Below are 26,739 nucleotides of genomic sequence, written 5' to 3'. Positions count from 1 at the left end.
TAAGGGCTCCTTCACCTCAAGTTCCCTAATCAAGTCTGCCTCATTATACATTACCAAATCCAGATTTGCCTGTTTCCTTGTGGGCTCTACCACAAAGCTGCTCCAAAAAACCGTCTCGTAGACATTCCACAAATTTATTTTCTTGGGATTCGAGACCAACCTGATTTTCCAAGTCCACCTGCATATTGAAGTCCCCCATGATTATTGTAATATCGCCTTTCTTCTATGCCTTTTCTGTTTCCTGATTTATCTTCTGCCCCATTCCATGACTACTGCTCGGGGGTCTGTACATAACTCCTATCAGGGTATTTTTCCCTTTGCGATTCCTCAACTCTGCCCACAGAGATTCTACGCCTTCTGATCCTATATCATTTCTTGCTTTTGATTTAATTTTATTCCTCACTGACGATGGAACTCGCCTTCTCTGCCCATTTGCCTGCCCTTTCAATAGGACACATATACTTGGATATTTAGATCCCAGCCCTGATCCCCTTGCAGTCACGTCTCTGTGATGTCTAAAACATTGTACCCGCCAATTTCAAAATGGGTAACAAACTCACTTAACTTGTGCATTTAGGTCTTACACTCTCAGTCCTGTGTTGACTGCCCACCCTTCTCATAGTTGCCACCTTTTTTGCTCTGTCTGAAGTTAAATTCCTGCCGCTTTCTATAACTCCTCTATGTGCTCTTGAAACTATATTAAACTCTCCAGAGCCCTCAGTCCCTTTAACTAGTTTATAACTCATTATTCTGCATTCACACCTTCTTTAAATCTAATTTTCCATGCAACTGAACCCTCCCCCCAACTATTTAGTTTAAAGCCCTAGCTTTGCGATTCACCAGGACTCTAGTCTCAGCATGATTCTAGTGAAGACTGTCCTAGTCCTAGTGACTGTCCTAGTGAAGACATGGTTAAAGGATGGTCACGGCTGGGAGTTAAATATGCGAGGGTATCAAACTATTCGGAAGGACAGAGTGGATGGTAAGGGAGGTGGTGTTGCTCTGTTATTTAAGGATGACATCCGGGCAATAGTAAGGGATGACATCGGTGCTATGGAGGATAAGGTTGAATCCATTTGGGTGGAAATTAGGAATAGTAAGGCGAAAAAGTCACTGATAGGAGTAGTCTATCGGCCACCAAATAGTAACGTTATGGTGGGGGAGGCAATAAACAAAGAAATAACTGATGCATGTAGAAATGGTACAGCAGTTATCATGGGGGATTTTAATCTACATGTCGATTGGTTTAACCAGGTCGGTCAAGGCAACCTTGAGGAGGAGTTTATAGAATGTATCCGCGATAGTTTCCTAGAACAGTATGTAATGGAACCTACGAGGGAACAAGCGGTCCTAGATCTTGTCCTGTGTAATGAGACAGGATTGATTCATGATCTCATAGTTAGGGATCCTCTCGGAAGGAGCGATCACAATATGGTAGAATTTAAAATACAAATGGAGGGTGAGAAAGTAAAATCAAATACTAGTGTTTAAACAAAGGAGATTACAAGGGGATGAGAGAAGAACTAGCTAAGGTAGACTGGGAGCTAAGACTTTATGGTGGGAAAGTTGGGGAACAGTGGATAACCTTCCAAGCGATTTTTCACAGTGCTCAGCAAAGGTTTATACCAACAAAAAGGAAGGACGGTAGAAAGAGGGAAAATCGACCGTGGATATCTAAGGAAATAAGGGAGAGTATCAAATTGAAGGAAAAAGCATAAAAGTGGCAAAGATTGCTGGGAGATTAGAGGACTGGGAAATCTTTAGGGGGCAACAGAAAGCTACTAAAAAAGCTATAAAGAAGAGTAAGATAGAGTATGAGAGTAAACTTGCTCAGAATATAAAAACAGACAGTAAAAGTTTTTACAAATATACAAGACAAAAAAGAGTGGCTAAGGTAAATATTGGTCCTTTAGAGGATGAGAAGGGAGTTTTAATAATGGGAAATGAGGAAATGGCTGAGGAACTGAACAGGTTTTTTGGGTCGGTCTTCACAGTGGAAGACACAAATAACATGCCAGCGACTGACAGAAATGAGGCTACGACAGGTGAGGACCTTGAGAGGATTGTTACACTAAGGAGGTAGTGATGGGCAAGCTAATGGGGCTAAAGGTAGACAAGTCTCCTGGCCATGATGGAATGCATCCCAGAGTGCTAAAAGAGATGGCTAGGGAAATTGCAGATGCACTAGTGATAATTTACCGAAATTCACTAGACTCTGGGGTGGTCCCGGTGGATTGGAAATTAGCAAACGTGACACCACTGTTTAAAAAAGGAGGTAGGCAGAAAGCAGGAAATTATAGGCCAGTGACCTTAACTTCGGTAGTAGGGAAGATGCTGGAATCTATCATCAAGGAAGAAATAGCGAGGCATCTGGATAGAAATTGTCCCATTGGGCAGACGCAGCATGGGTTCATAAAGGGCAGGTCATGCCTAACTAATTTAGTGGAATTTTTTGATGACATTACCAGTGCAGTAGATAACGGGGAGCCGATGGATGTGGTATATCTGGATTTCCAGAAAGCCTTTGACAAGGTGCCACACAAAAGGTTGCTGCATAAGATAAAGATGCATGGCATTAAGGGTAAAGTAGTAGCATGGATAGAGGATTGGTTAATTAATAGAAAGCAAAGAGTTGGGATAAATGGGTGTTTCTCTGGTTGGCAATCAGTAGCTAGTGGTGTCCCTCAGGGATCCGTGTTGGGCCCACAATTGTTCACAATTTACATTGATGATTTGGAGTTGGGGACCAAGGGCAATGTGTCCAAGTTTGCAGATGACACTAAGATGAGTGGTAAAGCGAAAAGTGCAGAGGATGCTGGAAGTCTGCAGAGGGATTTGGATAGGTTACGTGAATGAGCTAGGGTCTGGCAGATGGAATACAATGTTGACAAATGTGAGGTTATCCATTTTGGTAGGAATAACAGCAAACGGGATTATTATTTAAACGATAAAATATTAAAGCATGCCGCTGTTCAGAGAGACTTGGGTGTGCTAGTGCATGAGTCACAGAAGGTTGGTTTACAGGTGCAACAGGTGATTAAGAAGGCAAATGGAATTTTGTCCTTCATTGCTAGAGGGATGGAGTTTAAGACTAGGGAGGTTATGTTGCAATTGTATAAGGTGTTAGTGAGGCCACACCTGGAGTATTGTGTTCAGTTTTGGTCTCCTTACTTGAGAAAGGAGGTACTGGCACTGGAGGGTCTGCAGAGGAGATTCACTAGGTTAATCCCAGAGTTGAAGGGGTTGGATTATGAGGAGAGGTTGAGTAGACTGGGACTGTACTCGTTGGAATTTAGAAGGATGAGGGGGGATCTTATAGAAACATTTAAAATTATGAAGGGAATAGATAGGATAGATGCAGGCAGGTTGTTTCCACTGGTGGGTGAAAGCAGAACTAGGGGACATAGCCTCAAAATAAGGGGAAGTAGATTTAGGACTGAGTTTAGGAGGAACTTCTTCACCCAAAGGGTTGTGAATCTATGGAATTCCTTGCCCAGTGAAGCAGTTGAGGCTCCTTCATTACATGTTTTTAAGGTAAAGATAGATAGTTTTTTGAAGAATAAAGGGATTAAGGGTTATGGTGTTCGGGCCGGAAAGTGGAGCTGAGTCCACAAAAGATCAGCCATGATCTCATTGAATGGCGGAGCAGGCTCGAGGGGCCAGATGGCCTACTCCTGCTCCTAGTTCTTATGTTCTTATCAGAAGAGCTCCCTCCTTCCCCAATACTGATGCCAATGTCCCATGAATTCGAACCAATTTCTTCCCACATTTGAAAGATTTATCTTTGTATCAAAACTTTTCACTTTACGTTTGATCAGACATTCAATTAATGCTGTTTTTAAAAAAGGAGCAATTGTCGTAAATTAGTACTTAATTTGTTACATGATTTTCTTTTCCACCTCTCCTAAAATCAGACTTGTACTGAGTACAGTTCTGCAAGTGCTGACTTCATCCGATGGATCATTCTTGCCTAGGTATTCCTAGGTTCCTGATGAGGGTTATAAATTTGGCAGGAGAACATTTTGCCTGAATTCAGAGAAGCTTGACTCTTTCATAAATCACACGGTCAACTAATTTTATGATGCTGTCCGGAGATGGATGATTGGCATGCCAACAAGGAGGAAAAAACACTTCCACATAGCACCTTTCACAAGCACAGGATGTTCCAAAGTGCTGTACAACCAATGAGCAACTTTTGAAATGTAGTCACTGTTGCCAAGTAGGAAATGCAGCAGCCAATTTACACAGCAATGTGATAATGACTTGATAATCTGTTTCTGCGATGTGGATTTGAGAGAAGTATTTGGACAGGACACTGAGGATAACGCACCTCACCTTTTTCTAAATAGTACTGTGGAACTATCCCAAGGCTTTGGTTTAACAATTCATCCAAACAGAACACCTATGACAGTGTAGCACCCCCCTGTATGCATTGGGGTTTCAGTCTTGATTTTTGTGCTCAAGCCCTCGACAGAGACCCAAACCCAAAACCTTCCAACTCGGGTGCAAAAAGTGCCACCAACTGAGCTGTAGCTGACACATGGGCCAGATATTCTAGGAAAGCATGGGAAATTCAGGATTGGGAGCAGATCGAAGGTGTGCCTTGGAGGTCCATGGAGTTAAATAGCTGAGTTGGCTTTTGGAAGAAGAATAGAAATAGCTTTTTGAAGTGCTGCTGGTCCGAATTAGAGGACAGAGATGCAATAGTTGGAGTATCAGGGTAGAAACCATCAGATACTGCAGTATGGACAATCAGGAAGGAGGAATCGTGTTTGCAAATGGGATTGTTCATAATTTCCATGCAGCAGGAAAGTTAATGAAATAACTAAATCAGAAGTTAGAAAAGGTTTTCATGTGAGTAATAGGACAGATATCAGAGACGTGTGTGGGTCTTCACTATATTAATCAAACATTATTAATAAAAATAACTTCTCGTTAAATGGTGCTGTTTACATCTTTAGACTATTCCAAAGCACTTCAAGGCTACAAAGTACATGTGAAGTTTAGGCACTGTTTAATTGTGGGAGAATTCAAAAAGCAAGTTTCCCCAAACAGCAATGAGATAAATGACTTTTCTATCAATTTTAATAAAATAGATCAAAGAAGAAATGTTGGGTACGGCACCACCGAACTCGCATGTCTTTTTCAAACCGTATCTTGGATCACCACATGGGGTGGGGGTCAAATGGGGCCCTCATTTATGTTTCACCTACAGATGAATTCATTACACAGCATCATGTTTCTTGCTCCAGAAACAAAATCACGTAGCACTCACATAAAGTGTTTAACTACCTGCCAGCACACTGAAGTCTCAAAGCCAAAGTCCTTGCTCCCTTACAATTACCATTACTGACAACCATTCCATAAATTCTGATTGACTGTAATTGCTGGATCTGGAGACTGCTAAGGCCAATTAACACTGTGCATTCCTGCTGTAGGAGAAGGTAATACATGCCAGAGATCTCCAAGAGGATATGACATTTCTCACCATGCAAAGAGGAAGCAATGGCAATAATCAGCTTTCACTCTGCCCAGTGGCTGGATTGTGAAATTGAAGAATTGACACATGCTGAAACACACAGCACTATCTTGAATCCAGAGAATGCAGATGTAGAAGTAGAATCTGATGTAGTTGAGCAGATGTGCAACAATCCATAAGACCATAAGACATAGGAGTGGAAGTAAGGCCATTCGGCCCATCGAGTCCACTCCGCCATTCAATCATGGCTGATGGGCATTTCAACTCCACCTCCCAGCATTCTCCCCATAGCCCTTAATTCCTCGCGACATCAAGAATTTATCTATCTCTGCCTTGAAGCCATTTAGCGTCCCGGCCTCCACTGCACTCTGCGGCAATGAATTCCACAGGCCCACCACTCTCTGGCTGAAGAAATGTTCCGCATTTCTGTTTTGAATTTACCCCCTCTAATTCTAAGGCTGTGCCCACGGGTCCTCGACTCCTCGCCTAACGGAAACAGTTTCTTTGCGTCCATCCTTTCTAAGCCATGTATTATCTTGTAAGTTTCTATTAGATCTCCCCTTAACCTTCTGAACTCCAATGAATACAATCCCAGGAACGCCAGCCGTTCCTCATATGCTAGACCCGCCATTCCAGGGATCATCCGTGTGAATCTCCGCTGGACACGCTCCAGTGCCAGTATGTCCTTCCTGAGATGTGGGGCCCAAAACTGGACACAGTACTCCAAATGGGGCCTAACCAGAGCCTTATAAAGGCTCAGTAGCACATCGCTGCTTTTATATTCCAACCCTCTTGAGATAAATGACAACATAGCATTCGCTTTCTTAATCCCTGGCAGTCAAGCATATGGATGATGATCTCAGAGGGGCAGCCATGAAGACTAGGGTGCCAGCAAAGCATCAGTCACATAAGCTTGGAGAAAGTGGCAGGTGCATGAGCTTATGCAAAGTTCCCCCATGAAGTCAGTTATCTCAATGAGGAGATACTGAATAAACGATCTCTGGCCTTAGGGGACCAATGTAATTACAACAACAACTGGATTGCAAAACATAGCGCATTCTCCCAACAGGAACTAAAGAGTTTTCAGTTAACTCTCTCTCAGGGATTCAAAGATTTTATAGAATCAGCGAAGTCTTGTCTCCTAATTATCTCTGGTAACTAGAATATTGTCCCCCATACAAATGTTGTTATTTGTGCCCACATGGTCACAAGTGGCATGAAATGACAGAATCAAATAACATTTTTGGGAGTAGCTGGAATATGTAACGCACGAGGACCAAATCGCCCCTAATTAACAACTGAAAATAAGTTACAATTATGCCAATACTGAGGCTCAAGATTAAGATTTTACTTCGACACAAAGAACTTGGTGAAAGGGCAGAAATCTTTGATGAGCTCTTAATAATGGTATCCTATTCATCTGTGGGAGGTATGCCAAAATAGATCTGTCTCACAGGCATCTAGCAGCTGCTAGTGCAGCCATGCCATAGGCCTTGGTTTCAGATATAGCTTTAGCGATAATCAGAGTCCCTTACAGTGATTCATGAGTGAAGTGCAACCTCCTGAGAAAGGTTTCAGTAATTCTGTCTGGTCCATACATTCTTCTGGATGAAAAATGAAACGAAAAATGAAAAAATGAGTTGTGTTGATAAAGTTTTGTTCTTCATTGGTGCTGTTTGATTAATTTGGCTTTCCCCTCAGTATCCTATCACTTCTCTTTCACAAGAATGTGGATTCTCATTGTGCAGCCCTCAAATCCTAGCTCACCAATGGTTTTGAAATAAACTCCTTTCCAAGGATGACAATGAACGTAGTGGAAGATTTCTTGAGTATGAGTCCAAAAAATACAATACCCACAGTGATCTCAAAGATATGGCCAAAAAACCTTTCAACAAAAAAAATCAAGTGAACACGAACTTTAACCAGGTTTACCCACTTTGATCAGTTATGCCTTTTAAAAGGTAAAGCACATGTGGAAGTAACTAAATTCAGGGAAAATGTCATCATGTCTGCAGTACCATAATTTGCACGTGGCTGCTACTGAGAGGATGCATGCTTCTAATGAAACTCCGGTGAACACTGAACTAGTAAGATAATTCTAGCCCCACAAATATAGCTGTGGATTTACAATATCCCCAACCCATGAAATTTAAGGAATCCAGGTTGGCAGGAAATTGGACCATGGAGGATATTGCAGCAGAGTTCAATTCTACCCTGTACGGACATTCCAGCAGGGCCACTGGATTATATAGCTGTGATCAGCGAATTTAGTGGATAACAGTGGACTAAGCCTAGGACCTTCTTGGTCAATATTCTCTTTGAGAGACATTTATTTCAATACATTTACTTACCTCAAGAGTTCTGGAAACCCCTCAGAAAACATTCGCCAAAATATTAATTTAATCCATATTCAAATTCTCACCTCTGTCCAATACTGCTGCTTTGTTTCTGTATCCACATGAGCAAACCCTGCCAAAACCAGGGCTTTCATCAATGTTCGTTGTACACTACTAGGTAGGTAGTTCAGTGGTGGACTTCGACTTGCATACTGTTTTGCCAAATTCCACCAACTTTCACATTTTATTACTAAATTCGCCCTAAAAGAGAACAGTAATCAATTAACACTACTTCAAAGTATGTACAAAGCGAAATATAGTTATAACCTGACAATGAACTCTCGAATTAAAATCATGAACAAAATAAGTACTTGCTTTTAAAAAAACTTCTATATTTCATTGCATGATAAGTGAAATGGCTTGATCTTTCAAAAATACATTTTTTAAAAAAGTATATTTATTAGAATTTTACATTTTAGAAACAGACACAACAAAGTTACATAATAATATGATACAGGAGAGTGGGGAAAACCCAGCTCTACATGGGTACAAAATGAAACAGGAGAACAACATCACAATTGGGGTCAGTACAATGGTTGGGCGAAACCAAATATTCCCACGACCCCACCAGAAATCAAGGGGAGAACAGGATAAAAACATGACAAGACAGTGCACACCCCTCCCACGGTGCACTACTTGCAGGGAGATTGGGCATACGCCAACATACAAACCCCTCAGCTCCAGCAGCACCTCAGGCATCAGCAATTCGACATAGCTATATCTCTTTTGGAAATAAGACCCAACTGCATCCATGTAAAAGCCAAGCATGGATACATTATACCCAGCACTACAAAAAAACTCAAAGAAAGTTCATGAGAACCCCAAGTCTGAGGGGAGGTTACATAGGTAATCCAAAATGCAATCAAACCCTCATCCAGGCCCAGAACAGAACCAATATCAATCAAATAGCCAAAAATAACAAAGAGGGGACCGGCAGCAACAAGTCCAAATTGTTCTCAAGCGGCACGGTAGCACAGCGGTTAGCACTGTTGCTTCACAGCACCAGGGACCCGGGTTTAAATGCCAGCTTGGGTCATTGTCTGCTCGGAGTCTGCACGTTCTCCCTGTGTCTGCGTGGGTTTTTTCCCCACAGTCCAAAGATGTGCGGGTTAGGTGGATTGGCCATGCTAAATTGCCCTGTAGTGTCCAAAGGTTAGTTGGGGTTACAGGGTTTATGGGTACAGGGTGGACGTGTGTTAAGTAGGATGCTCTTTAAAGGGCCGGTGTAGACTCAATGGGCCGAATGACCTCCTTCGGCACTGTAAATTCTATGATGATTCTCAGATCCAGGGTCTCCCATAGAGTAAGAGAGAAAAGCCCAGTGCTACCAGAACTGACCCTCCATGTAAGAGTTCAGGACCCAGCCCAGATCCTGACTCATCACAGGGCTCATGGAGGCACCATAAACCGAAGGGGAATAGACCACTCAACCGACAAGCAAACAACACTCTCCCAAGAAGATATCCACAAAGTCCAAGACTTGAGCAAGGATAATTATTCTCAGGCGGGGGACAGAAGACACCCCTTAAACAGCGGGAGAGCGGAGAGAAGAGAGAAGACACCCCTGAAAAGGTCACGATGTCAGGAAGGGCCAACCCTCCTTTCCTCCGGCACCAGATAACATGACTAACCAGCCAGGAGAAAGACCAACACCACTGTAAAACAAACACACAACACCGAATAAGGAGAGAAACGATAACACTCCAGCCCTACCCGCAAATCACATTGAGGACTAACTCTACTAACCCCAACTGTCTACCCGCAACTGTCTACCCGTCTCTACTCATCTAAACAAGACCAGGAAGGGGGGTGGGGGGGGGATTTGTCAGGGGTTCCAACATTACTGCCGCCATGCTGTCTCAACAACACCCAGGCGATCCACCTGGGTGGATGGGTGGATCCACCTCCAACACCTCACGTTGATTGTCAGCAATAGGATGATACAAGGTAGTACACACTGACAACCAGCCTCGAAGACAGGATACAATGTGCTCCATCGAATCAAAAACACCCAGTCTCCTCAACAAGATAAGTGAAACATGGCAGCCAATGTTTAAACTCACTCAGGAACTCTTCCACCATCTCGCGCCAGGGACCAGGCTCAGTGGTGTTCCCCATGGCCCACCTCGCCTTCTCCCAAACCCATCAGGATGGAAGCAAGCCACGTAGCAGGATCGACACTATGCAAGCAGACCTCTAAGAATCTCCTTGTGCGCCTTGACAAACTGCACCTCAGAGCCAGGACTTTCAGCCTGGACGACATCTCCGCTGGCAGCCATCATCTGATGCACACTGCACCGCCAAGGCGGGAGCCCGCTCAATAGCAACGGTGCTACTAAAAGCATGGCCCCAGTCAGCCAACATGGAGAAGCCCGTCACGGCCACCACCAAAATACAGCTTTGAAGTTACAATTCTTTTGAACATTGAATTGTTTTATAATGTGTTAGGGCTGTGCACACTTTTGAACTTTTATGTACAATACACTTGGGAACATTTCAATTATTAGTAAATAAGCTACTTAATGTGTTACTCCAAGTTAAATATTCATGCAATCAATACTTCAGGTAAAACCTCCAAATGGATCTATAGATGATTATCAAAAATTCAATGTAATTTTCTTAATAAATTGTGTAATAAGTAATTAATTAATAAATAACACTTAATAAATCTCGCGCAGGCCACCTGTTTGAGGCTAAGCACTGAAACACTATCATCTACTTCCAGCAAACTACCCCCTCAGCACACAAGTCATTTCAGTTTGGTAGTATGGTTAAGTAATCTTTTGGCTCTTATTCTGGAACACAACACACAAATAGAGACAAAACAGTGTCAAGAGCTTTATGGAGGAAAATGCAAAGGGTTCTGTAAACACAATTTTAAAAATATATTTAATTTGGCAGTTTATACTAAACAGGATAGAATATTAAAGTGAAGTAGTCATGATAATTCTACACAAAAAAATGGTTAGCTAACATCTGAAATACTTTGTGCAGTTTTGGGTTCCTCAATATAGTGAGGAGATATAATAGCCTTGAAGGAAGTGCAACACAGATATACCAGGATGAGGGTTTGATGTACGAAGAAAGTCACTAGGAAGCAGTTATGTTCTAAAATTTTATACATGGTCAAAAAATTTTGTACCCACCGTTCTCTCCTCTCCACTAGTGTTACAAGGAGTTGAACTGTGTCATTTGCAAGGTCCTGTTCTGCGATCCACACCGAAAGGTTACTGATAACCTTTTCTAGAAGGTACCCAACAATCCACTGAGCACCTTCGGTGTCTGCACCAAATGCTGTACTTAATGGTAAACTTATCTGTAAAGAAAGAGGGCATACATGGACAAGTTAATATTGACACCCATTCAGCTATTTGGGCTAATAGGGAACTTTGCAAAGGTTTTCCAATAATGGGCAGTGTATCACTATCTTGGTGTCCTTGGGAAAACATAGGCAAAGCTTTAGTTTCCTTGATAATTTTGCTGCTTTTCAAATGCACTGATTTTCTAAACGTAATCTCAAACTTCCCACTGGAGTTATTTTTCACGAGCGTTCCAACAGTATTTCTCGTTGTTAGTACAGTATATTTTCAGTTTAGGCTCTCAGATTTAGGGCTTAGCAAAATGGACTATATTTGTTTTGCAATGACTTTTTTTTTTGCAGAAAATTTGTGTACAGCAAGTGCTTACAGTAAGTGAAAGATCAAATAATTTATTGTTATTTGGGCTGTTTTAGGGATGCATTTTGGCCAGAGTACTTGGAAGCAGCTCCTCTGAAAAGTACCATTGTATCTTTTGACTTCTATCTGAACAGGTAGAGAACCTCAGGTCAGTTTATTATACAAAAGGAAACACCTTTAAATAATGAAATGAAATGTCAGCCTAAATTAAGTGTTCAAGTCCTTAACTTGAGGCTGGCATTGCTGACTAAACTAAGCTGGCACTTTAATCTTGTTTGTACAATTACAAGCAGCACAACATTTGATCTCTTCCATGTTGTTCTTCCCAAGATTCTCTGTAGCTTTGTGTTATTTTCTTCTAAATCAATAAGGAGGCACTATTAATTCGCCAGTAAAAGATCCCTTCAGTATTATGTTTCCCTTAGTAATTGGGTAATTGTTTTATTCTTTCATAAAAAAGTGAGAACATGCGGTAATTTTCACAATGCAGTGCAACTTATCCAGTAATAGAGAAAACTGAAAACATTGGTCAAACAAGCGAACTAAATTGTTGGATATGTTTGGGCAGCACGGTAGCATAGTGGTTAGCACTATGGCTTCACAGCTCCAGGGTACAAGGTTCGATTCCCAGCTTGGGTCACTGTCTGTGCGCAGTCTGCATGTTCTCCGTGTCTACATGGGTTTCCTCCAGGTGCTCCAGTTTCCTCTCTCAGGTCCTGAAAGATGTGGGGCGGAATTCTCTGAAATGCCCGACGCCGTCGTGAAACACTCCGGGTTTCACGTCGGCGTCAGAGGCCGCTCCTCGCCTCCTATTCCCCCCCCCACCCCAGGGCTAGGAGAGGCCTTTCATAAATCTCGGCTGCCAGGCCTTGACACTGGTGGTGCCGAATGACATTAGCCGCGCATGCGCAGGTTGGCCGGCTCCAACCCGCGCATGCGCGGTTGCCGTCGTCCCCTCCGCTGCCCCGCAAGACGTGGCGGCTTGATCTTGTGGGGCGGCGGAGGGGAAAGAGTGCGTCTCTTGGAGACGCTGGCCCGACGATCGGCGGGCACCGACCGTGGGGCAGTCCCCTCCGGGCGACACGCCATTTGGGGGGGGGGGGGTTTCACGGGGGGTGCCAGATTCTCCCACCCGGCGTGGGCAGCGGAGAATCGCGCCTGTGCTATTAGGTAATTTGGACATTCTGAATTCTCCCTCCGTGTATCCGATCAGGCGCTGAAATGTGGCGACTAGGGGCTTTTCACAGTAATTTCATTGCAGTGTGAAATGTAAGCCTAATTGCGACAATAAAGATTATTATTTTAAAAAATCTAACAAAAGTGGGCTATTTTTGATTAGGCCCCAGGGAAGGATATAGGCAGGTTAAATGAGTGGGCAAAAACTTGGCAGATGCAATATAGTGCAGAAAAATGTCAAGTTATGGTACAAAAGGTGATGTCACAAGAGATCAGAGGTGAGCTGGCAGGATGGATACAGAACTGGCTAAGTTATAGAAGGCAGAGAGTAGCAATGGAAGAGTGCTTTTCTGATTGGAGGGCTGGACTAGTGATGTTCCGTAGGGATCAGTGCTGGGACCTTTGCTGTTCGTAGTATATATAAATGATTTGCAGTAAAATGTAACTGGTCTGATTAGTAAGTTTGCGGACGACACAAAGGTTGGTGGAATTGCAGATAGCGATGAGGACTGTCAGAGAATACAGCAGGATTTAGATCGTTTGGAGCCTTAGGCGGAGATTTGGCAGATGGAGTTTAATCAGGACAAATGTGAGGTAATGCATTTTGGAAGGTCTAATACAGGTAGGGAATATATAGTGAATGGTAGAACCTTCAAGAGTATTGATAGTCAGGGAGGTCTAGGTGTACAGGTCCACAGGTCACTGAAAGGGGCAACACAGGTGGAGAAGGTAGTCAAGAAGGCTTACGGCATGCTTGCCTTCATTGGCCTGGGCATTCAGTATAAAAATTGGCAAGTCATGTTGCAGCTGTATAGAACCTTAGTTAGGCACACTTGGAGTATAGTGTTCAATTCTGGTCGCCACACTACCAGAAGGATGTGGAGGCATTAGAGAGGGTGCAGAAGAGATTTACCAGGATGTTGCCTGGAATGGAGAGCATTAGCTATGAGGAGAAGTTGAATAAACTCGGTTTGTTCTCAGTGGAACAATGGAGGTTGAGGGGCGACCTGATCAAGGTCTGCAAAATTATGAGGGGCATAGACAGAGGGGAAGTGCAACACAGAATTACCAGGATGAGGGTTTGATTTACGAAGAAAATCACTAGGAAACAGTTATGTTCCAAAATTTTCTAAAAGAGACTTTTTCCCAGGATAGAGGGGCAAATTACTAGGGGGCATAGGTTTAAGGTGCGAGGGGCAAGGTTTAGAGGAGATGTACGAGGCAAGTTTTTTTACACAGAGGGTAGTGGGTGCTTGGAACTCGCTGCCGGAGGAGGTGGTGGAAGCAGGGATGATAGTGACGCTTAAGGGGCATCTTGACAAATACATGAATAGGATGAGAATAGAGGGATAAAGACCCCGGAAGTGTAGAAGATTTTAGTTTAGACAGGCAGCATGGTCTGCGCAGGCTTGGAGGGCCGAAGGGCCTGTTCCTGTGCTGTATTTTTCTTTGTTCTATGCACTTTGGTTGGAAGAATAAAGAAGCTAGATATTATTTAAATGGAGAAAGACTTCATGAAGCTGCAGCATAGAGAGATTTGGGGGTCATCATGCACAACCCACAAAAAACTAACATGCAAGTTCAGCAGGAGATAGGGACGGCAAATGGAATGTTGTCCGTTATTTAATAATAATAATTGCTTATTGTCACATGTCGGCTTCAATGCAGTTACTGTGAAAAGCCCCTAGTCGCCACATTCCGGCGCCTGTTCGGGGAGGCTGGTACGGGAATTGAACCCGCACTGCTGGCCTTGTTCTGCATTACAAGCCAGCTGCTTAGCCCACTGTGCTACACCAGCCCCTGGTTTCAAAGGAAATGTAGTATAATATTTCAAAGGAAATGCAGTATAAAATTAGGGAAGTCTTTCTAAACTATACAAGGCACTAGTTAGACCACACCTGGATGTGAACAGTTTTGGTCTCCTTACCTAAAGAAAGATATGATGCCATTGAAGGTAGTCCAGAGTTGTCTTGGGTATGGATTGATTTTCTTTTAAGGAGAGGCTGAGTAGGCTGGGCCTGTACTCACTGGAGTTTAGAAGAATGAGCGGTGAACGTATTGAGATATATAGAATTCTCAGGGGGCTTGACAGAATAGATTCTGAGAAGTTGTTTCCCCTTGTGGGAAAGTGTAGGACCAGAGGACATAATCTCAGAGTAAGGGTCACCCATTTAAGATAGAGATGGGGAGAAATTTCTTCCTCAAAGGGTAGTAAATCTGTGGAATTCTTTACCGCAGAGGGATGTGTAGAGTTTGAACTTTCTCCCCGTCTCTGGGTGGATTTCTCCCATGTGCTCCGGTTTCCTCCCACAGTTTAAAGATGTGCAGGTAGGGTGGATTGGCCATGCTAAATTGCCCTTTAGTGTCCATAGATGTGCAAGTTAGGTGGGGTTATGGAATTACGGTAATTGGGCGGGGGAGTGGGTCGAGGTGGAGTATTCATTCAGAGGGTCAGTACAGACTTGATGATCCAAATGGTTTCCTTCTGCACTGTCGAAATTCTGTGGTTCATTGCTCCAGAGACTGGGCTGTTAGGTATGTTCAAAGCTGAGATAGACGGATTTTTAATCAGTAAAAGGATCAAGGATCATGGGGATAAAACAGGAAACCGAGTTGAGGATCATCACATCAGATATGATCTCATTGAATGGTAGAGCAGATTCAAGGGGCCAAAGGCCTAATTTTGCTTGTGTCTTATGGTCTACTAGGGGCTTTAAATATAAAATAGTCATTAATAAATCTAGTGGGGAATTCAGAAGAAACCTTTTTATGCAGAGTGTGGTAAGAATGTGGAAAGCACTACCACAAATTTTATTAAATCTCACAGACCTGAAATGCCAACTCTGTTTCTGTCTCCAAAGATGCAGCCTTACCCAAGTATTTTCTGCTATTATATTAGATTTCTAGCATCCACAGTATTTTGCTTTTGCAATACCACGAGGATTGTTGAGGATAATAGCGCAGACACATTGTAGAGTAAACTGGGTAAGCACGTGGAGAGGGGGGCCGGGGGGGATTAGATGGAGGTGGGTGGATGCTCACGAGAAGCATAAACGTCAGTTTAAACCAGCTAGGCTGTTCCTGTCCTGTAGCCTCTATACAATATAAATTACGTTCTGTGGATGACTTTATGTAGAAAAATCTGGAAATCTGATTTCTAACTTGATTGCTAACTTCATTAACAATTTCAATAAGTTACTATATTTCCAAGAGTAGATATCCATACTGACCAAAGCACCACAGGAGTGTGTGACTCTGACATTGTACAACAACGATAAAAGTGCTTCAGTCTAAATAGTGATCCAAAATCATAAAATCTCTACAAAAGGAGGCCAATAGGCCCATCGAGTCTGCACCGACCCTTGGAACTAGTACTCTACCTACGCCCACGCCCCGACCCTATTCCTGTAAATTCACATAACCTTTTGGACACTAAGGGGCAATTTAGCCTGGCCAATCCACCTAACCTGCACATCTTTGGATTGTGGGAGGAAACCGGAGCACCCGGAGGAACCCCACGAAAACACAGGGTGATAGTGCAAACTCCACACAGTCACCAGAGGCTGGAATTGAACCCACCTTGAGGCAGCAGGAAAAAGCACGATTTTTTTGGATACACATGAAAGGGATAGCTGAAGAATTCTTCAAACGTTCTTGAAAGCAACCATATCTATTTGCATAAAATTGGCCCTGCCTGGAATGTAGACACAAGCATTTTTTCTATTGAAAAATCACTAAATGATTACATTCAGTCTTGAACCAAGTAAGCAAATTAAACAGGTTCGTCTGAATATGAATTTTTGAAAAAGATTAGCAATATTGGGGCTTATATATATTGATACCAAGCACAGAAGGGAAAAATATATGTGACACTATTATGCACTGGAGTCTACGTTAAAGTCATCAAAGGGATGCAATGACCTACCAGATATGAGGAGGAACTAACACATACAAAAGGCCCAATTGGGGGCCATGCACAGGAATTTGAAAATAATCAAGTGAACGTACTCATATGGACGTGGAAGACCAGGTCCAAAGGAAAACCACATAATTGATTAAGAAACAACCGTTTATAAATCTACAAATACATTCAATATTGAACACCTGATCATAAAGTTTTTCATCCACTAAAAGGTAGGTCTTTGTCCACCGTTTCAGGAACCACATAATATCTTTTCCCATTTGTGGACTGAGGAGTTCTGTCAAGTTTGCCCTCGTGGCTCGAGACTCAACTTCCGATGCTCTCAGAACAGCTGCTAACAACCTGGAAATAGGATTTTCAGATCAGTTTGATGCGTTATTTCACAGATCCTTTCACATTCACTTAAATCTAACTTCCTAAAGATACATTTTAATACATTTATATTTGTAATCCAAAAAACAATTAAAAGCCCCATTTCTTCTAAATAGTATGAACGGTACTGTTCAACAAGCCATGTTTTATCCTCATACCCTGCATAAGTGCTACTTCGAGAATGCAATGAGCAACTCTTTTCTTGTCCTTCACACAAAAATCAAAGAATGAGAACCATCTGTCCCCTTAAAGCAGGCAGTGGTAATGTCCTATTGTGCTGGCTAAGATGAGTCAAATTTAGAGTCTCAACCTCAGAACCATCCTTGTTTGCATTTGCTCAACACCACACACCATTAGATATTTAACAACTAAATCATTGTAAGGTTTAAAATCAGGGTTGGAAAGATACAATTTAATATTTTAAGTAAACATTTAGTTGGAACTTTTGTTTCATTAAACATTTTATAGAACAAGAACACCAGTTAATCAATGCACAGCACTGTTACAGAATAGTTATTAAAGGTTACGTGTTTGCCATTTGCAACAAAGTTGTGAAGTTCTTATTCACAATGTTTAAAATAAAATCACTGACCCTCCCCAATGACATCCCCTACTAACAATGCTCCACGCCCTACTGACTATAGAACGGTTTTGGAAGGTGCTACCAAGTGAGGTTTGATGAGTTGCTGCAGGACATCTTGTATGTGGCACACACTGTTGCCGCTGTCTATCATTGGTGGAGGGGGTGACTGTGTTAAGTTGGTGGACACGGTGCCAATTAAGTGGGCTGCTTTATCCTGGATGGTGTTGAGCTTATGAGTGTTGTTGGAGCTGCACTCATCCAGACAAATGGAAGGTATTCTACCACACGTCTTGTAGATGGTGGACAGGCTTTTGGGAGTCAGGTGGTGAGTTACCCGCCCCCTTGTAGCCACAGTATTTATAGGACTGGTCCAGTTACGTTTCTGGTCAGTGGTAACCCCCAGAATGTTGACAGTGGAGGATTCAGTAATGGTAATGCCATTGAATGTCAAGGGGAAATGTTTATTGCCTGACACTTGTGTGCTGCGATGTTACTTACCATGAGCACACAAACAAGGAGAATTAGGTCATTTAGCTCCACGAGCCTGCTCCACCATTCAATTATATCATGGCTGATCTAACAGTAACCTCAAATCTGCATCCGCCCACTCCCGATAAGCTATCACATCTTGCTCTTCAAGAATCTACCCAACTTGCCTTCAAAATATTCAAATTCTACCTCAACCAGCTTTTCAGGTAGCGCGTTCCAAAGACTCAACCCTCATAAAAAAAATTTGTTTAATCTTAATTTTAAATGGGTGTCCCCTTATTTTTGAACTTACTACTTTGAAAAGGGCTTATGACTTTGGGTGGAACAAGGTAGCAATTTCTAATTATTTTATTGATTGCAGATAGCTTTAAAAATATTGAGTAAAAGCTACATGCATAGCATCCTTTCTTCCAACCATATCACTTAAAAAATAACTCTTACCTAATCACAGAATCTGTTCTGTTATATCCTGGGATAGAGGAAGCTTTTTCCCCTGGAGAACCCAGAATCTGAAGTGTTGTGTTAATGTCAACTTCAGTGGCATTCTTAATGGAATATTCCATTATCTCTGGAGGTATAAGCGGATGCTCTCCCTGAGTATCATCAGCTAAGAGGTAGCCTTGCAACATGAACAAAGATACCAGGTTACAAGTACAGTTTAGCATTCTATAAGATTAATTAATTTCATACCACCTTGACAAGTGACAATGTACACAGAACCCAAACTAAAAATATCATGCAATTAAGGAAGAATACAGCTTAAAGCAGAATTGCCCTCCATATGCATTTACAGTCAAGATTACCCAAACAGCACTTTTGTTCTGAGAACTAATGTCCTACCCACATAGATATTCACACCAACAATCCAAATCTATACATAGCATTGCTTTTTACAATCCAAAATGTTATGTATATTCCTTTCTCAAATAATTTGACTCTTTGAAATCCGTATAGGTAATAGTCATCTAGGAATGAAGCTATTTTTGATCTCCAATGGGCAATCTTGCATAGTTAACTAAAATGAGCTCTACTCCTGAAAATAACATCAATTTATGTTAGCACACAGTCTGAGATGATAATTTCAAGGAGAGTTTTGAACAGACCAAATGTTGAAGAAAATTGATGTTTGGTGATTAGCAAATTTAGTTACAGCCCTTTTAAATAACTGCCAAGTCACTTTGTTTACTTCACATGGCTTTCTTTTCAATAACGATAAATATAAATAAACATTGAAGACTTTGGGCGGGATTCTCCGTTATGCCGGCGCCCTGGGGTTTTCCCGATGGCGTGGGGTTTCCCCACAATGGGAAACCCCATTGGCAGGCCGGCGTAACAGGGAATCCCACTGGCTGGTCAGGGCAGAAATGTGGCATGGTGGGGTGGAGAATCCCGCCCTTTATCTTTCAATATATTTAAAATATTACAATCACTTTAGACTTTTTTTTAAATAAAGGAAATCCCACGACCCCAAGGAAAGAAAATCAACGGACAAGATTTCACTTTTAAAAAACTTTACTTCAACAAGCAAACCAAAATAAACACAAACATTAACAGGCGAATAATACTTCAAATAAAAAGGAAAATTTCACTCTAAATAGTTGACATAGCGATGCATCGTACAAAACAAGAAGCACTCCCACCACCCATCATTGAACTCAGTTACTCGGGAGTCCCATAACCCTTTGTGTTTCTGAGGTGAAGATTCAGTTCCTTCACATATACAGGAGGTAGGCCCCAAGTCCCTTCCGACAGCAGTTTCACCATACCCAATTTCCATGGGCCCCGAAAAGGCACTTCTTTCCTACCCTGACTGTCCTGTTCTCCTTCGTTTTTGGTCTCCTTCACTGACTGCCACAACTTTCCACGTGAGCTGACTTACACCCACATGGCTTCATAGTTCCTGTCCTATTCTCAGAGACTTCTTCACCAAGATCTGTGTCGGTCATTTTTCTGCAACTGTGTCGTACAGCGTCGTAAGGTCAACACGGTGGCACAGGGTCGGCATGGCAGCACAGTGGTTAGAAATGCTGCTTCACAGCTCCAAGGTCCCAGTTCAATTCCCGGCTTGGGTCACTGTCTGTGCAGAGCCTGCACGTTCTCCCCATTTCCTCCCACCATCCAAAGTTGTGTAGGTTAGATGGATTGGCCATGCTAAATTTCCCTTAGTGTCCTAAAAGATTGGTGGGATTATTGGGTTACGGGGATAGGGTGGATGTGTGGGCTTCAGTAGGGTGCTCTTTCCAAGGATTGGTGCAGACACGATGGGCTTAATGCCCTCCTTCTGTACTGTAAATTCTATGATTCTATGTACTCCCAACTGCAGAAACCCAAGTTGTAATTAGCTCTCCTACCAAGCTTTAATAGCCTTTGTTTTAAAGCTTCCTTCCCATAATAAACTTAGTAAGAAGTCTTACAACACCAGGTTAAACTAGCTTTCGGAGCACTGCTCCTGCCTCAGGTGAATGAAGAGGTATGTTCCAGAAACATATATATAGACAAATTCAAAGATGCCAGACAATGCTTAGAATGCGAGCATTTGCAGGTAATTGAATCTTTACAGATCCAGAGATAGGGGTAACCCCAGGTTAAAGAGGTGTGAATTGCCTCAAGCCAGGACAGTTGGTAGGATTTCGCAAGCCCAGGCCAGATGGTGGGGGATGAATGTAATGCGACATGAATCCCAGGTCCCGGTTGAGGCCGTACTCATGTGTGCGGAACTTGGCTATAAGTTTCTGCTCAGCAATTCTAGTTGTCGCGCGTCCTCGTCACAATGGACGTCTCTGCACTCTACACCAGCATCCCCCTAGACGACGCCATTGCTGCAACAGCCTCAGTACTCAACACCGACAACTGCCAATCTCCAGACGCAATTCTGCAACTCATCCGCTTCATTCTGGATCACAACGTATTCACCTTCGACAACAAGTTCTTCATCCAGACGCACGGAACAGCCATGGGGACCAAATTCGCACCTCAATACGCCAACATCTTCATGCACAAGTTTGAACAAGACCTTCAACCGACGTTATACACCAGATACATCAATGACATTTTTGTCCTTTGGACCCACGGCGAAGAATCACTGAAACAATTACACGATGACATCAATAAGTTGCATCCCACCATCAGACTCACCATGGACTACTCTCCAAAATCAGTTGCATTCTTGGACATACTCGTCTCCAATCAAGGACGGTCACCTCAGCACTTCGCTTTACCGCAAGCCCACGGATAACCTCACGATGCTCCACTTCTCCAGCTTCCACCTAAACACATTAAAGAAGCCATCCCCCATGGACAAGCCCTCCGTATACACAGGACCTGCTCATACGAGGAGGAGCATAACAGACATCTATAGACGCTGAAAGATGCCCTCTTCCGAACGGGATATGGCGCTCGACTCATCGATACACAGTTCCAACGCGCCACAGGAAAAAACCGTACCGACCTCCTCAGAAGACAAACACAACACAACCGACAGTACCCTTCGTCGTCCAGTACTTTGCCGGAGCGGAGAAACTACGACATCTTCTTCGCAGCCACCAACACGTTATCGATGAAGATGAACATCTTGCCAAGGTCATCCCCACACCCCCACTACTTGCTTTCAAACAACCGCGCAACCTCAAACAAACCACTGTTTGCAGCAAACTACCCAGCCTTCAGAACAGCGACCACGACACCACACAACCCTGCCATGGCAATCTCTGCAAGACGTGCCAGATCATTGACACGGATACCATCATTACACGTTGAGAACACCACCCACCAGATAAGCGGTACATACTCGTGCAACTCGGCCAACGTTGTCTACCGCATACGCTGCAGGAAAGAATATCCCGAAGCGTGGTACATTGGCGAGGCCATGCAGACGCTGAGACAACGAATGAACGGACATCGTGCGACAATCACCAGGCAGGAATGTTCCCTTCCAGTCGGGGAACACTTCAGCAGTCAAGGGTATTCAACGAATGAACAGACATCGCGCGACAATCACCAGGCAGGAATGTTCCCTTCCAGTCGGGGAACACTTCAGCTGTCAAGGGCATTCAGCCTCTGATCTCCAGGTAAGCGTTCTCCAAGGTGGCCTTCAGGATGCACGACCATGCAGAATTGCCGAGCAGAAACTTATAGTCAAGTTCCGCATATCTGAGTACGGCATCAACCGGGACCTGGGATTCATGTCGCATTACATTCATCCCCCACCATCTGGCCTGGGCTTGCGAAATCCTACCAACTGTTCTGGCTTGAGACAATTCACACCTCTTTAACCTGGGGTTACCCCTATCTCTGGATCTGTAAACTTTTAATTACCTGCAAATGCTTGCATTCTAAGCATTGTCTGGCATCTTTGAATTTGTCTATATACATGTTTCTGGAACAAATCTCTTCATTCACCTGAGGAAGGAGCAGTGCTCTGAAAGCTAGTGTTTGAAACAAACCTGTTGGACTTAACCTGGTGTTGTAAGACTTCTTACTATGCTCACCCCAGTCCAACGCCGGCATCTCTACATCATAATGAACTTAGCCAGAGTTTAACTTTTAAGAAATCTAATGACTTAAATGTCAGAATTATCTTAGTTTCACTTTGGTTTAAAAGGACATTCGCTAAAAGAAAATACAAGTATTTCCCAAAGCGCAAGGCTCATCACAATATACTTAGTAGTGAACCTACCTGTGACTAAAAGTAGCCAATGAATGTCCTCATACAAATCATCCAGAACTTTATTATCCAATGTTGCTGGCCCTGGTGATGAAAGAAACTGCTGTTGTTGCCTTTGTAACTGACCATGAAGCCTTGTTACTCTATCTTCCAATAAGCTGCATTAGACAAAAGAAAAATCAACTTTATCAAATTACAGAATCAATTCATTAGCTTTTAATCCCTAAATGTTTACATAAGGAACTTCTCAACCGTCCTTAAAAATTGGGAAATGATATTTGTTTCAGTGGCTGGCTTCAACACACTGCACACAGATGCAGAAAGCATGAGCTGATTATCTCAATTGCACACAGCAAGCTACACAAATCACTGTGGTAACCTATCGGGCCTAGTTTTGAGTCTGATTAAAATTGGATATCCTAAATTAAAGAAACGTACACTTTAAATTAAACTGCAGTTAGCTCCAGCGAACAGCTGCTGGGAATTCAGACTTGGCCAAGTTTGAATATACAAACTCAAAGCAGACTGGACCCGCCCTGTCAATTGCCCATCAAGAGATCATCGCACCCTCTTGATATGCAGCATTCTACTGTCTGCAACCTAGATTGAGCCAGACTCCCAAGCACCCACAGTTCCTGCTGTTACCTTATTTGGTAAGGGGGGTATGTGTAGACCACACCACTGGAGATGGACACCTGGATGGGCTCAGGTGTCCTGTCAACAGATCAACCACCAGACCCTTGGGTGCTGCGATGGGTGGGGGGGATAAAAATAGACACCAGGGGCACATCAGCAGCGAGACTCAAAGTGGGAGGTGACCATGACCATCTGAAGACTGTCCAGGAAGGAAGGAAAAAAGTTGCCAGCGAGTCCCACCTATGTGACAATGGACCTGAGGGACTCAAGAATCAGACCCACAGTTCAATCAAGCCACCTTTGCGGTAGTATAACCGAATCTTGGGTGTTTCTAGTATATAGTTTGGGTTAATTTATGCGTTAATTATGTGTTTAATAAAGATTGTTCAATTTATATTGGTGTTCGTCTTGTTCTCCTGGCTATTAAAAGACATCTAGGTAAAACCTTTAAGGAAACTGGTCGAAATATCTGAGTTGGACAGCTACAACATTGCTCTGCTCAGAGGTTAATATAAAGGAACTTTGAAATACTGGAACCAAAGAGAAAATGCTGGAAAAACTTTGACAAAGGGTCATCTGGACTCGGAATGTTAGCTCTTTTCTCTCCCTACAGATGCTGCCAGACCTGAGATTTTTCAGCATTTTCTCTTTGATTTCACATTCTAGCATCAGCAGTAATTTACTTTTATTTATTGAAATACAGGTTTCCAAGAAAAATGTGTGCAGGAGAAAGGGACAAATTAAACTCACGACATTACATTATCATTAATGAAATCAGAAAATATTGATCACTTATTCCTTCATAGCCCTGGTTAAAAGATGCTCTAGTTTTTACAAAGTTTAAAGCAGTTATTGAATAATCTTATTTGCAACATGATCAAACGTATAAATCTATAATTCCCTCAGTTCTGGATCATTTAATCTTTACATAGGTCAATAGAAAATGTTAAAGAGTAGCAGCTATGGAAAATTCTGGTCCAATATTTCATCATAGGAATTCAGAGCTGGGCTGGCACTTCAATCATTTGAATTTGAAAGAATCATAAAAATGCACAGCACAGTGGGCCTTACTTGGCTCTTTTCGAGAGTAATCCAAAATAATTCCACAGCCCTCTCCCCAGAGACACGTATTGTCCTCTGCTTCATGTGTTCCAGATTCAATTCTCAAACTGTTGAATTAGATGATCTAAGTTAGGGTATTGTCAAGATACGTCAAAATGTTGAGGTGAAGTGCCTTTGGATATTTTGCTATGGCAAAGGTGTTTTGTAAAATATAAATTGTTACAATTTGGTTGAAGATGGGAAAATAGGCCTAGGTTTTTACTTCTAACTTTTATTCGTAGACCCTGAGGTGTAGTGTGTAGATGTCAAATTCGGTCAGAATTGCTTGGTCATGATTCCTCCCAAGAATGGCTAGCCCAACAGCATTTGGTAATAAGGCTTACATATTAATATTGACACTTGGGCATGATATTGGAGAGAGACTACTAATGTTACAGTACCACAATGTCTTCAAGAAGGGACATAACAAAAAGGCAAAACAAAAATGATTTCTTCTCAAACTGACTGGTCCGGGAAGATATGGAAGCAGTACCACTTCCTAGAACACACATAATATGCTTTTGCCTCAAATTATTAACAGCTTCCATTTAAAACTCATTTCTGAACATTTCCCCAAAAAAGAGCATTATACAGATGGTCATATGAATTTAAGATGGAGATTATTTTACGTCAATCGTGTGCCAAATTCATGTGATAGACAATTCTCAACCTACCTTATAAGAAGAGGTATGCAGTGGTCTGCTGATATTCTTCCTAGCATGCCTATACTTGCTAACTGGTCTGAGAACATCTCTCGGTCATCTTCTTGTACTTCACTGATTTCTTCCTCGTCACGTGTTGTTACACCATTGGTGGTCTGAATAAAGGCAAAAAGGTTAAGACATTTGAATATAAAATTGTAAAACACTTTGCCAATGTGAAGGTCTTTGGTAAGACTGTATAATTAAAACACTAAATATCAACTATTTATTCTTCAACTCTACCAATAATTTTTGTATCATTATTCTTACCATCCCGTGAACCGAACAACGCACATATAATCTATTACCAATCTGTTACTAATACAATGTGAATATTTCATATTCCTTCTTTTTCCTATTCATCTGGCTAAACTGTTTAATTCTCCTGCATGTCCTAGCTCTGAATTTGCATCTTTCTCTTGTTTTTCTCCTCCCCTCGTCCTCCTCAAGCAATCTTGTCCATGAGACCCATCTCCCAACTCCCTCGATCCCATTCTTACGAAACTGCTGACCACCCAACTTCTCTTCCTGGTCACAATGTCTGCTGCTATCGTTAACAGTTCCCTCTTCAGGTTCTGCCCCATCTCCTTCAAATTTGCCGTCATCACCCCTCTGAAGAAAATGACCCTCAACTCCACCTTACTTTCAAACATACATCCATCTTCAGCCTCCCTTTCTTGTGCAATAACCTTTAACATGTAGTTGCGTCCCAAATCCATTCCGATTCTTCCCAAGAACTCCATATTTGAATCCCATCAATCAGGCTTTTGCCTCTGTCACCCTATCAAAACAGCTTTCACCAAATCATAAATAATACCCTATGTAACTGTGACAAAGGGAAACATTCTCTCCTTCTCGATTCTATCTATAGCCATTGGCATGGTTGGCCAAATGATCTTTCTCCAATGCCGCTTCACTGTCATCCAGCTGGGTGGGACTGCTCGCACAAGTTCTTTTCTTATCAATTTAATCACTTGCAATGACTTCTCTTCTCACTTCCACAATATTACCTCTCTTGTCCCCCAAGGAGCTGTCCTTGAAATTCTTCCTCTTTCTCTTCTACATGCTGCCCCTTGATGGTAATACCCAGCTCTAACTCACGACCACCTCTTTCAAATCTTCCACTTTTGCTAAATTATCAGAATGCTTACTTGACATCCAGCACTGGATGAACAGATGTTTCCTCCGAATATTGGGAAGACTGAAGCCATTTGCTTTTAGTTCCTAATCAAAACTCAATTCCCTGAGATAAAACTCAATTACCCTCATGGGCATTATTTATTATGCACTTTCAAGAACTGGATAACATCGAACATTAGTAGGGGCGGGTGGGTGGGAGGTTGGGGGGGCTGTGTGTGTTAATAGTCATAGAATTTACAGTGCAGAAGGAGGCCATTCGGCCCATCGGGTCTGCACCGGCTCTTGGAAAGAGCACCCCACCCAAGGTCAACACCTCCACCCTATCCCCATAACCCAACCCAACACTAAGGGCAATTTTGGACACTAAGGGCAATTTATCATGGCCAATCCACCTAACCTGCACA

At 42.6% G+C, this 26,739-nt stretch overlaps 1 protein-coding gene across 2 annotated transcripts in view; it reads right to left on the bottom strand.

Moving 5' to 3' along the window:
- The window catches only part of xpo4 (exportin 4), a 134,316-nt gene that overhangs the window by 28,563 nt on the left and 79,014 nt on the right, over positions 1-26,739 (bottom strand). For both annotated transcript variants that reach the window (XM_038817869.1, XM_038817870.1), the window contains exons 10-15: positions 25,169-25,311; positions 22,770-22,915; positions 18,536-18,713; positions 16,833-16,992; positions 11,022-11,191; positions 7,902-8,076 (exon numbers count right to left, since the gene is read on the bottom strand). In XM_038817869.1, coding sequence (XP_038673797.1) covers positions 7,902-8,076; positions 11,022-11,191; positions 16,833-16,992; positions 18,536-18,713; positions 22,770-22,915; positions 25,169-25,311 — 972 coding nt within the window. The remainder of the gene's footprint in view (positions 1-7,901; positions 8,077-11,021; positions 11,192-16,832; positions 16,993-18,535; positions 18,714-22,769; positions 22,916-25,168; positions 25,312-26,739) is intronic.

This window comes from Scyliorhinus canicula, chromosome 14, assembly GCF_902713615.1.
Source record: "Scyliorhinus canicula chromosome 14, sScyCan1.1, whole genome shotgun sequence".
NCBI classification, from domain to species: domain Eukaryota; kingdom Metazoa; phylum Chordata; class Chondrichthyes; order Carcharhiniformes; family Scyliorhinidae; genus Scyliorhinus; species Scyliorhinus canicula.
This window is presented reverse-complemented; position numbering and strand designations above follow the sequence as displayed.